A 17162-nucleotide genomic window follows, 5' to 3' on the forward strand; every position below is an offset into this window, starting at 1 on the left:
CCGCGGAGACCCCCGGCGGTCCCAGCGACAGGGCTCCGCTGCGCTCGTGGCCGGGCCGGGCGGAGAGGCCGGTCCCGCGGGCGGGGGCGGGGGCGGCTCCGCGGCTTCTCCCGCCGCCGCCGCCAAGGGGAGTTTCCAGGAAGTGGCCATATTGGATCCATTCAGCCGCAGCCGCCCTGGCGGAGCGCGTCCCTCAGCCGGCTTGTCCCTGTCGCGGCCCCGGCGCTCTCTGCAGCCCGCCCGCCCGGTGCGGAGCTCACCATGGCGGCCACTGACCTGGAACGCTTCTCGGTGAGGGCCCTGGTGGCAGCGGCGCGCACGGGAGGCGCTGGAGGGGGCCGCCCTGCAGCTGGCCGGGGGGCGCGAGGCAGGCTGTCAGCGCCGCGCGGCCGGGCCTCGACGCCCAGGGGGCTCCGGAACACTGGAGCCGGCTCTCGGCCGCGTTAGCCCGGGGTCTCGGGGAGTCGGGAGGGGGCGATTCGCCCGGTGGCTGGCGAGGCAAACCCCCTTCTTGGGAAGCAGCAAGGACCCGCCTGGCTCTGGGCAGGTGTGAAGATAGACCTGGATCCCGGAGGCCAGAGGAAAGGATCCGGGGTACTCTCTACCCCCATCTCCCAGGGTTTTTCTTTCTGCACAACTGGGGAAGATTCCTAGCCGCGCAGGTGCTGTTGGATGGACACAAACGGTGGGGATGAAGCCCTAAGGATCCAGGGAGTCCCCCCAAAGCGCTCAGGGTAGTTGCACACTTGGATCCTGAAGACCCTGCGCCCACTTTTCTTCCTCTTCTCCCCTCCACTTTCCTCCCCGCGTCGGGATCCTGGATGCGACCCCGACAGGTCAGGCCTCAGTGGTCGGGTCTGCGACAGCCATTCCCCTGGAACGGGAGTGATTCCAGATTCAGCCCATTGGGTGTTTGGGCTCAGTCTGGGTCTGCCTTCTCTTGGGCTAACATTTTTGGTGGTCCCTGCAGGGGTCTCTCTGGACCTGAGTCAGGCCATAGTCAACTTCCTAAAGGTTTTTATAATTCATCTGGGGGAGGGAGGCCTTTTGGGGGTTGTGTCTGTACGTCCCTTGGTGTCTAAGGCTGGATTTGGGTGTGTCTGAGAGGCTAGGCTGTGACAGTGAAGGGAGCTGTGTCCTCTTGGCCAGCAAGTGAGGCCCTGGTCGGCTGGAACGGGAGGAGGGAGATGAGAGGAAAGGGAGGGAGGGGGGGGGAATTCTGACTATGTGACCGATAACGAATTGGTTCTGGGGCTAAATAAGGGAGCCAGGACTTATGTAATTAATGCTATAAATACTGTCATCTGAATTTATATATGTAAATTTCCCCTTTAATCTGAAAATACATTTGTTGGTCTACTTTGGAAATATGCATAACTAAGCAGGAGCTCATGATTTCATAATTTATAGACTGGGTGTTTTATTTCCCTTGGTGGGGGGGAGGCATGTATCAGTTAAGTAAATTTAACTAGATGAGTAAAGATTCAGAGGCTGGGTGAATCTGAAATCCACTTCACCCCTGTGTAGTGAATTGGAATTTATATACTGGAGGAAGGCAGTTCCTGAATCCTGATAGACCCGCTGGAGGCTGAGACGGATGTGTGCTTGTACGTGTCTGTGTGCATTTTCTGTGCCCAGCTGACCAGAAAGTTATGTCTGGTTCTTGTCTGTTGCTAGAGGTTGCTCTAGCAGTTGATCTTGTAGGTGGGAGTGGTATGTAGGGTAACCAGAATCAGACGGGCCTGATTTGAATCTTATATGCTACTTGTTGGTCATCTGACCTTGAGCAAGTTATTAACCCCTTGTTGATCTTAGCTGTATAAAAGGATAAAAGACATTATTTCTTATTGGGCTATTGTGAGGATTCAGTGAGAGAATTCAGATGAAGAACTTGAGCAGTGTTGGGTACATGGTAAGGACACAATAAATGACACATGATGTTTACTATTTATGTAGACATAAAGACTGATCCTCTGTGTGAGAAGGCAGCAGAAAACATGTTTGCCCCATGTTGCACTTTCTGGAAGGGCTTCCTTCCATTGATGTTTGTCCAGAGATAGTTCTTAGAGGATCAACTGAGAGGCCTGCCTGCACAGCAGTGGTCTGGAAGGGCCTCTTTATGTTTGCTCTTGGACCATTCCTGTAAGGAGTTTGGGTGTTGTTATCTCTCATTGCATGAGGCGCTGAGAGTGCACTGTGAGCTAAGAGCATGGAGCCTAAGTACTGTGCCAGGTTGAACTGGAAGGATGGCCGCCTACCACACCCTCTGCTCTGGGTCATCAGCTTCTTGGGAAGACTTTGACAGGGTTGAATTTGGGTGGAGATCTTGGGTGGAGTTTGGCCTGAATTTTGGAGCCTGGACTCCGTTCTCCCCTCATGTCTTGTCATTCTGGGAAAATAATCTCTTATCTTGCTTTTTCCTTATCCTGCTGCAAATTGGGCACCACCACACTGACTCTTCAAAGAGTTTGTGGAAGGTTAATTGTAGTCTTGGTGTGTTTGGAGATGTCTCGGGTGTCTTACCAGCTCCAGGGTCTGGATGTGGCTGTGGTAGGTCTGCACTGCCCCTCTGGTTAGCACAGTGGTTAGACCAGCCCTGAAGGGCTTGGGCACTGTCTTGACCTGGAGCTCAGAAGAGCATACAGAATTGTACTTTGAGATCAAGATGTAGCAGGATTGTGTGTCCCACATCCCCAGCAGCCTTTACCCTTGACTGGGCCCTGCTCAGCTCTAGATCAACCATGGGGTTTGGGTTGATGCCTGAAGTATGTGATGTCAGGGGCCGGAAACACCTCAGGAGTTTCTGTTGCCTCTTTCTTCTTGTGCATCAGACTCCAGTCCACTCTTGCTTGGTCTCTTTTCCTTACTGGTCCCTGACTCTGAAAGCTAACCTCTTCCTGCCCTGAGGGCCAGTTCCTGTTTAATCCTATCAGAACCTCATGATGCAAGATTCAGATTCCATGGTGAGGGACCTTATCAGGCCTGGGGAAAGTGAGATGTGAGGGGGGAGGAAGAAACGTGAGGCAGCCTCATGCTTGGCATTCTTCCCAGCCAGTCACCCCCCCCCCCATCTCGGCTTTATCCCCAGCACCATCTGTTGCTTCCGTTGTCACCCCTGTAATCTTGACACTTCCCCAAGAAGCAGACTATCTGAGAGTGCCTATTCTTCCCTGAAGCGAGGGATGTGGGAAGCAGCCCTCTCACCCAGGTGGTGTTTCAAGGCCTCTGTTACTGTGTGGTATCTCCCTGTCCCGTAAACATGGCCATTGACCTCCTTGCCAAGCCTTTCTGAGGGAGAAATGAGAGCCGAGCAAGAGATGTCTCTGCAACTCTCAGTGCCTGATGACTTTGAGGGGTCACATGTGAGCACCCTGGGCAAAGCCGCAGCTCTTTATAGTGGGTCTTCCCTAGCAGTGGGTCTGCCCTGCCCTTCTCTCTCATTGCATCATGCCATGCTATGGTGCCTGCCCTAGGAGGGTCTGTGTGGGATCTTGGTTGGAATGGTTGAGGGCTGTGAGGCTGGTCGGGGAGGCAGTGACAGTTCAAGGTTGCACTCCATAAAGGACTGACCAGGGTGGTGAGAAGAGACTGATCTCAGTGCCAAGGAGAATGGATGGAAGCTGAGCACCCACGGATTGGATCTGTGTCTGAAACTGGAGACAGGGACAGTACTGGATGCTTTGTGTCCATCATCTTTTTGATACTAACAGATGAGGAAGCCAACTTTGGTCATTGGCCAGTGAAGGGAGGGCTCAAAGCCCAGACTAGCAACTAAGGACCCCTTGAGATGACCAAGAGGGCAGCCCTCTGTGTTTTGAGTTCTAGGATTGACCAGGTGGAGGAGCATATTTAGTGCAGTGACTACTACAAGTGTCCCTGTGACTCCAGTCCAGCTTCCCTGAGGCAAGGCGAGCAGCTGTAGGATGACGGAGCAAAGGACCTAAGGGACAGCTGGTCTCCATGCATTCCTGTCTTCTTACCTCTGTGCTGCTGCTTGGGTCTGGGGATTCCCAGACATAGCCCCCAAGGCACAAGCTTTGCCAGACAATGGGATGTGGAGCTATACAGGCAGGAGGGAGACACCTCTGCCTGGCAAAAGGATGCCTCACAAGGTCAGAATGCCTTCATAGTATAGCTGGGTGCTCTTGACTGGGTGCCTTAGGAGCTGTCACCTCATGGCTCTTGAGGAACCGTGGCTGGGCAGAGGCATTGGGAGACAGGGCAGGGGGCATCTTGGCAGTGATTGCAGTTGCCCTGAAGGTCTTGGGACAAGTTAGATGTTCTCATACTCAGAACATAGCTTCTAGGTGCTTCTTAGCCCCATCTTAGAGACTTCACAGGGTTAGAACAAGGAGAAGCAGGAGTAAGGGTCCATTTCTGATTGTGGCAGTTGGCTGTTCTCTGAGGGACCTTCTGGGCCACCAGGGAAGTTCAGGAGGAGCAGTGGTTATGGACCTAAGTCTACTCCCCAGACCTGGCTATGGGGTTGATCACAAGCCTGACCTTCTGCCTGGTGCTGGGGTGAATGAACAAGCAGCAGAGACATGTAGCAATGCCACCCACACTTCCATTCTCCATGTTGGTGCTCATGAATTCCTCTGTTCCTTGCCAGCACTGGCATCTGTCCTGGGGTGAGAGGAAAGAAGAGGCACCTTTGCTACCCACGTTCTACCTTCCAAGTCTAGGGTCTCATTTTCTGTGGAGCAAAGACTGCCCCCTCCTTCCAGCATTGTCAGACCCCTCATGACTTTCCCTGTTGTAAGTGACATCTGCCCTGAGCCAAGTGAATAAATGGGAACACCTGGGTTTCAGTGCTTTCTGTAGCCCAGAGAGCCTTTCCCATCTGCACAGCTGTAGGACAGACAACCTCTTAGCACATCGAAGCCCAAGAATGGGGCTGTGTCCTAGGCCTGGGCACTGAAGGTGACAGGCATGGGCCCAGGAATCAGCAAGTATGCCCTTGGTTCCTGGAAACCTGATTTTGATAGGAAATCAAATCATTCCAATTAATAAGCTGCCACCTGACTGATGTGCAGGAAGAAGGAGAACATACCTTCTGGAGACAGGGAAGCAGAGAAGACAGAGTACTAGTATCAGCGGAGGGATGTCTTAGACTCCTGCAGATAGCTTTGCTCCAGAGTTCCTTGTCTTCTGAGGATGGGTGGGGGGGGGACAGCTGGTTTGTGGAGTGACTGGTGGTCCAGCTGCTATCTCCTTATTATCCCATCTGCCACCACCGTGATGCTAGGAAGGTTGATCCCTGTTTGAGTCTTCTCTGGTTTTCTGTGGTGTAGGAGAGAGACACTTTGGTTCCTAAGTGTCTTGTTGATTCGGGACAGGTATGTCCTGCCTCTGTTCTTCCCTCTCTGCCCAGGGTAGCAGCATCTCTACCCCGCCATTCCACATGTAGTCCTTTTGGTTATTTCCCGTAACCTCTGACCTGGACTTTAGAGGCTTATTGTGGAATCCTGGGACCAGAGCCTAAGCCTTTCCTGGGAAAATTCCTAGGATTCCTCTTGGGCTCAAGGACAGTTGTGCTTATTACCAGACCCCGCGTTCCAGCCAGAGGCCTCTGCTCTGCCTATTTAAGGCCCTAGCTCCTAGAAGTAGCTGAACTGGTGTAGGATGATTTGGGCCAGGAACACTGGTAGAGAAGGCCCCCAGTGGTGCAGTGACTCCTGGTTCCTAACAGGGCCTCTCCCAGGGCTGGAGCGCTCCTGAGGTGAAGGCCTCTTTTCTGTCTGGCAGGGTGCACAGGCCAGTGGATGCTAGGCATGGGGACCCAGGTGAAGACAAGTGTCCCAAGCCCAAGGCGTAAAGAACTCTGTGGAAGGCCTGGGATGGGGCTATCCTTTGTTTAAGATTCAGAAGCCACATGCCACTGTGTGGGGTTTCCCCTCTATTTCCACCCTAACAACTGTCTTGGTTTGGGGGTCTTTATTTACCCACAGCTTTCCTGGCTGTGTTGGTTTGGACATTGATCAGATTTCTGTTTTTTCTTTCTTTCTTTTTTTTCTGGATAAAAGGCTATTATTTGTGTGTGGCTAAGCCACAAACAGTAGTTTCTCCCCTAAATCCCATCTTGCTTCTTGGTAAAGTGGGCAGCTCCTTTTGGCTGGCAGTTAAGTTAGGGTCAATCCAGAAGACTCAGAGAGCACTTCCTGATCAGGAATAGGACGTCCTAGTTATCCGCTGGCCTGCATAACAAAATACAGTTCTCCACTTTGTTTTGGATGGCCAGGCATGGAGGAACACAGCCGACTGAGTAGTTATTATTTTGGTTGTTGTCTTTGATATGCCAAAGAAATGATGACACAGAAGCCAGGGGCTTGGCTCAGGAGCCAAAAGCTTGTTAGTGACTAGAGAGGGTATAACGTCCCCGTGGAGATTCTCATTGTGTATGTAGAGCCCCAGGCTGCCAACTCTCACTGTCCGGGGCTTTGAAGACATTAAGAGGTCCCTGAATGAGACCCCAAGTCGCTGGGCATGTGGAAAGGGCCAGAGGCAGCAGGGTCTGCCTTTCTCCAGGGTCCAAGTTGACCATTCACCCAGGCTCCTCCCTGTGGAACAGTGTCCTGTTGGTCTCCACGCTTGAGAACAGAGGCAGGTGCATCGTAGCTCCAGCTCATTCTCCTTCTAGGCCCAGGTTGCAGACGGTCAGGCCTTTGGTCTAGACCAGGCCCCTGATATGTTGTGTTGGGCCCTCCCAGGATTCTCAGATTGTATTTGTTGCCAACCTTTAAAATTTAGAGGATTTCACGCAAAGATCTAGATTTATGAATTCTCTTGAAAAGTAAGGTTTGGTAACACTAGACTTGCATTCTCACAGTTGGCTGGAGTCATGGAACTGTGACCACCACAGGCCAATAGTGGGCTCTGCAGCTCCCCACTATTCTTAGTCTCCCTGGGGGATCCCGCACTTGGCCATGTCAGTGGCATCTTTCCTCCAGCATCCAAGGTTGCCATGCGGCCAGGTGTGTGCATTTCTCCATCATGCTGTCTCCATTGAGAGCCTGGCCTCACCCTCCTGAGCAGCATGTTTGTGTGCAAATTACTTAAGCTAGCGTTGCCTCAGTGGTCTCAACTGTTCAGTGCAAACTATGTTACGGCCAGTCTCACAGGACCGATATGTGAATTAAATGATATTAAATCAGAGCCTTTAACAGCAAGTACCCGATGAATGCTAGCTTGTTCTTGTCATCATCATTACTGTATTACTTCTCTTCATGCATTTACATTACCTGTCTGGCCTCTAAGCACTTGAGTTTAGAATGAGCCTTTTGAAGGCAAAGGATCTGGTGCCCTCTTTTCATTGCCAGCCATCCCAGTGCTTGGCACACAGCAGGTGTGTCCAATAGGTGTGCGATGAGTGACACTGATGTACCAGCATGGTTAGGGGCAAGGGCTTGGTTTACTCTCACATCCCTGCTGTGCCCTGATTAGTTCCCACATCATGTGCCTCAATTTCCTCACTGATAAAGTGATGCCTGCTGCATAGACTTAGGGAGAGATCGTGTAACACACTTGGTCAAGTTCACCCATAGTGGTCCTCAGTGTGGTGCTAGTGTCATCTTTGATACCCATTCCTTCCTGTGGTTGTGAACTCTGTGACACTTGACCTCCCACATCTTTCCACTCTGACATCTCATTGCTCACTGCCACGTCCCCATTCCTGTGCATCCAGAATTTCACAGCAGCAGTCAAGGTACTTTCAGTTGCAAGTACTAGAGTACTCCACCCAATTGGCTTAAGCAATTAAGGGCATATACAGCCAGGGGTAAAGGGGTAGGCCTAGAAGTAGGGCAGACATTGGCTCTTTATAGCCATCTTGAGATGGCTATAAAGGCTCCATATGGGTCACCTGCCTGTATCTGAGCCAATCATGGAATCATGCTGAGCGATTCCCACCCAATGGCAGGGCTGGTAGCCAATAGGAGACCTAATTTTAGGAGATGCCTCGGGGGCTGCTGGCTTCTTGTAGGCTGTGATCCTGCTCAGATTAGTAGACATCTGTCTTGAGCACCTTGGGGCCAGCCATGTATCCTGGATCACATGTTGTTGATGTCAAATATATGATCAGGGAGGCTGGCATCACTGAGCACCACCATTGATAAAATTGAGAGATCACATCAGCCTCCTGAGACCAGGGAAGAACACTATTTCTATTAGGGCCATGTATGTGCATGTGCTCCATAAACTGAATACCCCCACTGACCCTGAAGCTCTCTGGCAGCAATTGTCCCAGGTGTGTGACCTTGGTGACAGAGTGCAGCCTGTGCAACAACTGGGGGATAATGACCTCCATCCTCCACACACTTCTACAGAGAGAGCTGAGCTGAATGAGTGAAGGGCAGGCAGGAGCCTGGGTAGGTGGGCTTATGTGAGTCCCCCAGTGCTGCTCTAAGCCTCTGAAACCTGGAACTGTATGTGGGGTAGGGGGTGGGGATCTGAGGCACAGGATGGTCTCTGTTTCTCTGCAAGTATTCTGCTGTGGAGTGTGTGTGTGTGTGTGTGTGTGTGTGTGTGTGTGTGTGTGTGGTTTCCAGACACAGCTGACTTGGTGGGTTTTGGCGGCAGACTACAGGATGTTGGATTGCATCCTGATTGTGTCACCCTTGGAACAGGAGGATGAATAAACACATAGCCTTCTCTGCAAGCACAGCACGCCTTAAATTTTAGAGATTTTCTGTCTCACCCAAAAAGAAGAAAGCTCCAGACTGACTGTTCTGTGTCCTCTATTTGATCCTCAAACTGTCAAGAGCAAGGGGAAAATAGACCAAATAATGAAGCCCTCTGTCAGGTAGGCAGATGCCCATAGAGTAAGTAATAAATGGGTAGTGTTGTCTAGCACAGAGCATGCTGGTGAGAAGAATGGGAAACATGATCTCCCCCAACCTGCAGCCAACTTCCGGAAGCTTATGGAATAGGTGGAGAACCAAGATGCATAAAAGCATACATAACAGTGCAGCAGGCCAGGTGACAGCAGTACCAGGGAAAAGCTAGAGCTCTGGAGCCTAGGGAAGGGCAGAGCTTATAAAGTGAATTGAGAAGTAACCAGTGGGGCGGAAGCTGAGCCTGTGAAGAAGGCCTGGAATGCCACACCAAGGGGGTTGTTCCTGGCAGCCACATCCGAGGCCCCATGTACTGTTCTTGATGTAGATGCTGCCTGGGGACTCTTTGTCGGGTTATGTTTGCAGCCCTAAAGGAGCCTGGGCTTAGTGGGGAGCTTGGGCCATGATGCCCTGGGGTTAGGGGAGGGAGGAAGGTTCAGCTGTAAGAAAAGAGACTCCACTAAGAGAGAGTCACTGGAGAAAACAAGTTTAGGGGGTAACCTGGACTTATTTCAGAGGGCATAGTACACTGCCCAAAGAGGCCAAGTTGGGTATAGGCTGTCAAGAGACATACTTAGGAACCAATGGTGCAGGGCTGCCATGGAGAGGTGGGCGTAAATGGGGAAGGAAGTTGGGTTTGAGTGCCAGATGGCTCTGGTTGTGAGGAAAGACTGCTCCGTGGGGCAGAGGCCACAGGCTGTTGTTGCAGAGTCAGACACTCAGGTACAGAGGAGATCCCTCTGCAGAGCAGGAACAGGGCCCTCCTGTCCAGTTCTCTGTCCCTCTGCCCACTCTACCTGTATCTACATTTGTATGAGAGCAGCCATGGTGCTGAGCAATAGCTCTTGTACTGACCTCCGCTGGGCCTGCTTCCTCCCCTTGGGAGCTCTGGGAAGGTGGGACTCTGAACCCATTGCCCTTTCCTGTCTTTAGCTGGTGGTCAGAGCAGAGGGGCTCAGGAAGGAGCTCCATGTTTCTGCCCAGTATGGAGTTGTGTGGGGCCTTCCCTTCAGTGGGGCTGAGCATTTTGCCTTCATTCCCAGAGAAGCCAGAGAGATCATCTACACAAAGGGGAATCTGACCTTGACCCTCTGCTTCATATTCTCATGATTCATTTCTTGTTGTGGTGCTATGGGCCAGCTCCTGTGACCTCCTGCTCACTTGGGGCCTGCTGTCCATCTTTCTGCTAAAGCCAGGCCCCACATTCTCATCCAGAATCTTCTGTGTAAGCAACCATAGCTTGGATTGGGTTGGGAGGGTGACAGGAGCCAGAGCCTGGAGGTCTCTAGAGAATATCACTGAGAAGGAGGTAAGAGGCTTTCTCTGAGCCCAAGGGGTGGGATTGTCTTCATGATTACCAGCCCCTTTAACAGGACCCATGTGTGCATTACATACTTGAGTGCACAAGGAGTAGGGGGTGGACGTGGAGGAACATGAGCCCAGACTGATGGGGTAGTCCTCTCTAATGGAGCATGAGTGTGAGGGTTTGGGAAAAGGAGGATCTGGGAGCGGGCAGCAGCATCACTGTCTCCTCAGAGCTGGCCACAGGAACATACATTCTGCACTCTGGACTCTTGGAATCTTTATTTAAGATCCAGGGATAATCTGGGGTCTCCTCCTAGGCAGGAGGACAGGTGAGCCCTCTGAGGTATCAGAGGACTACCCATGTTAAGAGAGATGGAGCCTGAGGCCCAAGTGTACCTGGCCATGCCACATGGAGCAGAGCCTCAGAGGGGAAAGGGCCTTGCCTTTCCCAAAGCCGATTCAGGGTCTCCGAGTATTGCTGGGCTCCCTTTGTGGGAGTATTAGTGTGGAGTTGTAGCTGTGGGGCCCTCAAGGTGTGCTGAGCACTGGGGGAAGTGAGGCAGGGCTTGTTTCACTCAGGTACAGCCTCCCCCCCACCCCCCTGGGCTCACAGCCTTGCTTTGCTTCTCTCAGCAGAATGCGGATCCAGAGCCCCGGAGCCTTTCCCTGGGTGGCCATGTGGGCTTCGACAGCCTCCCTGACCAGCTGGTCAGCAAGTCTGTCACTCAGGGCTTCAGTTTCAACATCCTCTGTGTGGGTGAGTGTCATGGCCAGATCGGGGCATCCTCGGACAAAGGATGAATGGGAACCTTCTAAGAGATGGGGCATTGCTGCCTTGACCACCTGTCCAACTATGTGGGGGCTTCTGAGGCAGAGGAAGAGGATTTGGTTGGTGTCTCTGCCAGAGTCAAGGAGACAGGATTGGAGTCAAGGACTGACTCAGAGTTGTCATGAAGAACAAATAGGATTAGGCACAGGAAAATGCTTTTGTAAACTGTGGGTGTCTAGACAGAGATTTAGTTTCATTTGATCATTCATTTTTTTAAAAAAATGCACTATTCCTTCTATGTGTCAAGGACACGATGGTGAACCAGACCCTGCTCTTCACGGCAGTATCATGTAATAAAATCTCCAGCACACGCCTAAACAAACACAATCCTTAAACAGGAGCTCTGGGAGGAACCACGTGCCTCAAGACTCCCAGGAGGGCACAAAGTGCTCTACCAGACACACACACCCCAGCCCCGTTTAAACTACACAGAGCGGACTGAGTGCAGCTCATGCCTGCAATCCCAGCAACAACAGAGGCTGAGGCAGGAGGATCACAAGTTCAAAGCCAGCCTCAGCAATTTAGCAAGGACCTAAGCAACTTGTTCTCAAAATAAAAAATATGAAAAAAGGCTGGGGATGTGGCTTATTTATTAAGTATCCCTGAGTTCAATGCCCAGTATTTATTTATTTTTTTTAAAAAAAGGACTACATAGAGGTTGAGGTGACTCAGGGTTTGTGGGACAAGCCATTGGTGGCTTTAGATCCTGACCCTGCTGTCCTTATAATCATCTGAGGCCTAGGGGGGATAGCATGCATGGGAGAATATGTGTTTGGTGATTGGGTCCCTCTGAAGCCAGCATCTGGTGGTGACCTCACAGCTGTCTGACTCTGCTTCTCCACTTTATGAGGAAATGTCGCATGTTCTGCACAGCTGTGTCTTATGTCCAAAGCTTCCTTTTAGCTTTCTTCCACACATTATTTCTTTACCTTCTGGTTCGTTTTTTGTTTTGTTTTGTTTTGTTCTTGTGGTGCTGGGGATCAAACCCAGGACCTCATACAAACTAAGCAAGCACTCTAGCACATCCCAGCCCCCACACATTATTATACTAAGAAAAGGGATAATTCCTAGGGAATAGGGTCAGAGAGGGATGGAGTGGGAGGCCAGCCCCTTTCTCTTGTATCAGGCCTAAGTGTGCCTGAGCCTCCCCCTTCATCCCTGGCCTAGCCACTAGCCAGGGACAGTCCCTGTTCTAGCTTTCCACATCTACTGTCTCCCTCCTGTCACCTCTCCTTAGGAGAGACGGGGATTGGCAAGTCTACACTGATGAACACCCTTTTCAACACAACCTTCGAGACTGAGGAAGCCAGTCACCATGAGGAGTGTGTGCGCCTGCGGCCCCAGACCTATGACCTCCAAGAAAGCAACGTGCAGCTCAAGCTGACCATTGTGGATGCTGTGGGCTTCGGGGATCAGATCAATAAAGACGAGAGGCAAGAGATGGGAAGGGCAGCCCCACCTAACCTCGTCCATCCCTCCCATGTTAACCCCAGTTCTAAAACTGCCTGGGCACATGTCACCTTAAACTGCCCCTATTTGAGTAGTTGAGCCGCCACACTCCAGCGAGGCCAGGGCAGGGCCTCTCAGGGACTTCTGAAGCATTGTGGCCATTAACTGACCAGTTTTTACTTGGGAAGGGGGTCAGCCACCTGGACCAGATAGGGTAGAGCCTTTTATGTCCATGGAGAAAAGGAAGGGCCAGAGTATAGCGTGGCTAGGCTCTGAGCCCTCCAAGCAGCTTAGCTACCTGGCTCCCAGGTGATGGAGCTGTCTGTAGTTACAGGCCTATAGTCGACTACATTGATGCGCAGTTTGAAAACTATTTACAAGAGGAGCTGAAGATCCGCCGCTCCCTCTTTGACTACCATGACACGAGGATTCATGTTTGCCTCTACTTCATCACACCCACTGGGCACTCCCTGAAGTCCTTGGATCTGGTCACCATGAAGAAACTAGATAGCAAGGTACGTGCCCTCTCCTTGTTCCCTCTCTCATTATCCAGTAAGGTGTGATATGGCAGCTGCAGCTGGGCAGTCCACTGTGGTCCTTAGGGACCTTGCACGCAGCTCCCTTCGCTATCCTTTCTATATTGTATTTTGCAACTGTCTCTTCTACTCCAGTAGGTCCACACTTGCTCTGGGCTCTTTCTCCAGGACCCTGTCCCCTGAGTCTGGCCCTGAGCCCCTTCCAGCTGAATCATTCTTTGTTCCCCTGCTAGCTCATTCCCTCCTTCTAGAATGACTTCCACCTCCCTCTGATGCTCTGGGGCAGAGCCCAGGAGACCTTTGTTTCCCCTTCCTGTCTCAGCCTTTTTTCTGCTTATTTTGTCTCTCATTTCCGTTTTCCTAATTCCCACTTTCACTTCCTCTTTCTTCTACAACATGGATCCTGAGCCCTCTAGGGGGAGGAGAGTGAAGCCCCAGAATTGGGATATGAACAAGCAGTGGGTATTGTGAGAGCATCTTCATGGGGATGTCAGGAAGGGTTGGAAATCCTGGAGGGCCTGTGACTCCAGTCACCTGTCAGCTCTCAGGTGACCTCCCCCTCTTAGGAATTAATGTGAAAAATATGATAACCTTGTCCTGGGAGATTTTAATATCTTTCCATATCTACTGCTGATATAAAAGTCATCTTACCTGCTTAGTGGGGTTCCCCATCAGTGCTTCTGTCAGATTCTATTCTGGTTATGACCTTCAGAGCATTCTGGGTCAAAGCTTGGTATGCCCAGGAAGCTGGATGGTTGTTTTGGAGACCAGGACTGTAAGAAGCATCACAGCCAATTATGATGGCTGGATTTGGGCTGGTATTGCCTGTGAGATAGTTCCATCTTCTTGGCTTCCTGTTCCTCTATTTAGAGCTGTCCATAGTCAGGGACCATTGCTCAGACTAACTAACTTGCTATGTGCCCCACACCCCTATGGTCTGGCAGGTGAATATAATTCCCATCATCGCCAAGGCTGACACTATCTCCAAGAGTGAGCTCCACAAGTTCAAGATCAAGATCATGGGTGAGCTGGTCAGCAATGGAGTCCAGATCTACCAATTTCCCACTGATGATGAGGCTGTTGCAGAGATTAATGCAGTCATGAATGTGAGTGATGCTCAAGGGTCTCAGGGCTCTGGGGCCAGAGGGCTTGGAGCCAGCACAAATCTCAGACAGCCCCAGGAGACCTTTGTTTCCCAGGATTCCAGCATTAGCTTCTCCAGGACAGGCAGATGAGTATTTGGCACGAACCATTCCTATTTCCAGTGGGCAGGGGACAAGAGGACTTGGATATTGGACCCTCACTGGAGTTCTCCTAGGTTTGAGTGCTAAAATATTTTTACTCAGAGTAGGAACTTAAAGCCTATAGGAGTGAGCAGACATGAGGCCAAAGTATGGGAACCTTAAAAAGAACCAGGTCCATAGGTCCATTTGTGGAGCCCTGAAAAGAACACCCTAGAGAGTTAGTAACATCAGGGAGGGGGGTTGAGGCTTCAGCCCACTACCCTGTATGGAAGAGAACATTTATCCAAAGAGAGCCAGGAAATGAGCCTCTGGGCCCAGGGCCTTTGTTCAGGTCTGGCAACCCCTCCCTGGAACCCAGGGACAGTGAGGGAGAGTCTGTGTGTCCCCCTCTATAATGCAGCACTCACACATACTTGGGTCCCTTTCTAGGCTCACCTGCCCTTTGCCGTGGTGGGCAGCACCGAGGAGGTGAAGGTGGGGAACAAGCTGGTCCGAGCACGGCAGTACCCCTGGGGTGTGGTGCAGGGTGAGTGTGAGGAGAGAGCACATTCCCATCTGGTGATGTGAACTTAGTCCTCATCCTGTCCTGCCACCTGTGGCACTCTGACCACGTTTCTGCATGCTGCCCTTCCCCTGCCCAACTGGGTGCCTGCCACATGCCCCACATGCCCCCTGCTTTCAGTGGAGAACGAGAATCACTGTGACTTCGTGAAGCTAAGGGAGATGTTGATCCGGGTGAACATGGAGGACCTCCGTGAGCAGACCCACAGTCGGCACTATGAGCTCTACCGGCGCTGCAAGTTGGAGGAAATGGGCTTCCAGGACAGCGATGGTGACAGCCAGCCCTTCAGGTGACAGCCTGAGCTTCATAGCCACAGCTACTCTTGCCGCACCGGCCTCTAACCTCCATGGTCTTATGAGCCAGGCAGAGGCTGTTGGAAGCCCAGCCTCCTCTTCACCCCAGCGTCCCCCTGATTATACTTCTCTGGCCCTGTCCCACCCGTTCTCTCCATAATCCTACCCTGAGTCTCTCTCCTTTGGGTCTCCACAGCCTACAAGAAACATATGAGGCCAAGAGGAAGGAGTTCCTGAGTGAGCTGCAGAGAAAGGAGGAAGAAATGAGGCAGATGTTTGTGAACAAAGTGAAGGAGACCGAGCTGGAGTTGAAGGAGAAGGAAAGGGAGGTGTGTGTGCGAGAATGGGGCGGTGGTGAGGAAAGCGAGGGGACACTGGCTAGGCCTAGATGTGGGGGCTCAGCTCCTTCCCTCTTCATGCCAAAGTGCCTCTCCTTCCGTCCCAGCTCCAGGAGAAGTTTGAGCACCTGAAGCGGATCCACCAGGAGGAGAAGCGCAAGGTGGAGGAAAAGCGCCGGGAACTGGAGGAGGAGACTAGTGCCTTCAACTGCAGGAAGGCTGCCATGGAGGCTCTGCAGTCCCAGGCCTTGCATGCCACCTCACAGCAGCCCCTGAGGAAGGACAAGGACAAGAAGAAGTAAGTGGTGGGCTCCCCCGCTACACTGGCTTCTCTCTACTCTGTGCACTCACCCTGGGATCTGGCTTCTGCTGTTCCTGCTCGTCTCTGGCTCACCTGGCCTTCTCTCTGGTTCATCCTTGTCTTGCTCTCCCTCATATTCACTTGTTCTGCTACCTCTTCTTGCTCATGGTTCTTATTCTTGTTTCTGCACTAGTGCTCTCAATGCACCATAATCTGCATCCCTCTCTCATGGCCTGTGCTCTCTTGCATGGTGATCTTGCCCTCTCCTTTCCTGGCTCTGCCTTTCTTTTTCTCACCCCCCCCCCACTCTTCTGCTCACTCATTTCTTTTCCTGCAGCGCCCACAGAAGCTGGGGCCTGCCTGCTGCACATGGGGAAAGCTGACCCCCGAGTCCTGGGTGGAGCTGCTGGGTTCTTGGGGAAGTCTCTGGGGCCAGGAGAGGAACCAGGCCTGGTACTGTCAGCATTTCTAGCCAGATTCCAAAACTTCCTGTGGTTTCTGCTTAGACAGCCATAGCTGTCCATCCTCGGCCTCTGAGATGGTGGGTGTGGGACCCATATTGGCTGGCAGATGGTAACCAAGAGCAGCCGGACTCAAGGCCAGCTAGCACTGACCTGGACACTGTGATTACTACTCAGCTGTTTTGAAGGGCATGTGGGGCTGAAAGGATAGCAGCTCTCTGCAGGACTCTGGTTTTGCCAGGTAACTGGGCTGCCCTTCCAGGAGAGGTTAGAGCTGTTCATATAGAGTAGGGAAGGAAGAGAAAAGGATACCAATTTTTTTTTTTTTCAGCCTCCACAAGTGCTGTCAATTTATCAGCCAACTGGGGCAATTCTGAGTCACTTCTTGGCTTTTTGTTTGTTGTCTTTTTTTTTTTTTTTTTTTTGAGGTACTAGAGATCAAACCCAGGGCCTCACACATATTATGCCAGTGCTTTACCACCATACCCCTAGCTCTCCTTGATATTTTTCATGTCCTATTTATACACCCTTAACTTGAGTCCAGATGCCCTGGCTCTCTCTCACCTACCCTACTTCAGAGTCCCATGCCATGCCACACTGTGGAGCTCTTATCTGTCCTTACATCTCCCTTTCCCCAGCCTGGATCTGGTACCATTATTTTCTTACCACCTCAGGAAATAAGCAAGTTTAACCATCTTGGACTTCATTCTGGGGGGCGGTGGGTGAAATCTTTGGCACCCAAGTTACTTTGCCCTTCTCTCTGACAGCTTAGCCCAGGTCATCTTGTTAAAGAAAAAGTAGTCATGATCCCCTAGGAAACATGCTATGGAGAAACCACAGACATTGAAAACAAGGACCAGTTCAGGCCTGAGGGTCAGTGGGGGTGGGGTGCAGACTGGCTGCAGGGGACCAGCAGAGCTCTCAGTGGGGGCTTGTCCCTAGTGTCTGGTGTCCGTGGTACATTGTTGTCCTGGCCGAGGCCTGGAAGACAGGCTCTTCCTGTCTGCTGGATA

At 51.8% G+C, this 17162-nt stretch overlaps 1 protein-coding gene across 8 annotated transcripts in view; it reads left to right on the forward strand.

The window, feature by feature from the left end:
• The window catches only part of Septin8 (septin 8), a 25488-nt gene continuing 8326 nt past the window's right edge, over positions 1-17162 (forward strand). For 2 of the 8 annotated variants that reach the window (XM_021733583.3, XM_013363130.4), the window contains exons 1-9: positions 9-291; positions 10770-10893; positions 12203-12398; positions 12743-12929; positions 13895-14056; positions 14624-14720; positions 14877-15045; positions 15246-15378; positions 15495-15685. In XM_021733583.3, the coding sequence (XP_021589258.1) occupies positions 262-291; positions 10770-10893; positions 12203-12398; positions 12743-12929; positions 13895-14056; positions 14624-14720; positions 14877-15045; positions 15246-15378; positions 15495-15685 (1289 nt within the window). In that variant the 5' untranslated portion in view covers positions 9-261. Of the gene's footprint in view, positions 292-10769; positions 10894-12202; positions 12399-12742; positions 12930-13894; positions 14057-14623; positions 14721-14876; positions 15046-15245; positions 15379-15494; positions 15686-17162 lie in introns of all 8 variants that reach the window. The other 6 variants (XM_021733579.3, XM_021733578.3, XM_021733576.3 and 3 more) reach the window with 6 other exon arrangements.

The sequence above is a fragment of the Ictidomys tridecemlineatus genome, chromosome 1, assembly GCF_052094955.1.
Source record: "Ictidomys tridecemlineatus isolate mIctTri1 chromosome 1, mIctTri1.hap1, whole genome shotgun sequence".
Classification (NCBI taxonomy): Eukaryota; Metazoa; Chordata; class Mammalia; order Rodentia; family Sciuridae; genus Ictidomys; species Ictidomys tridecemlineatus.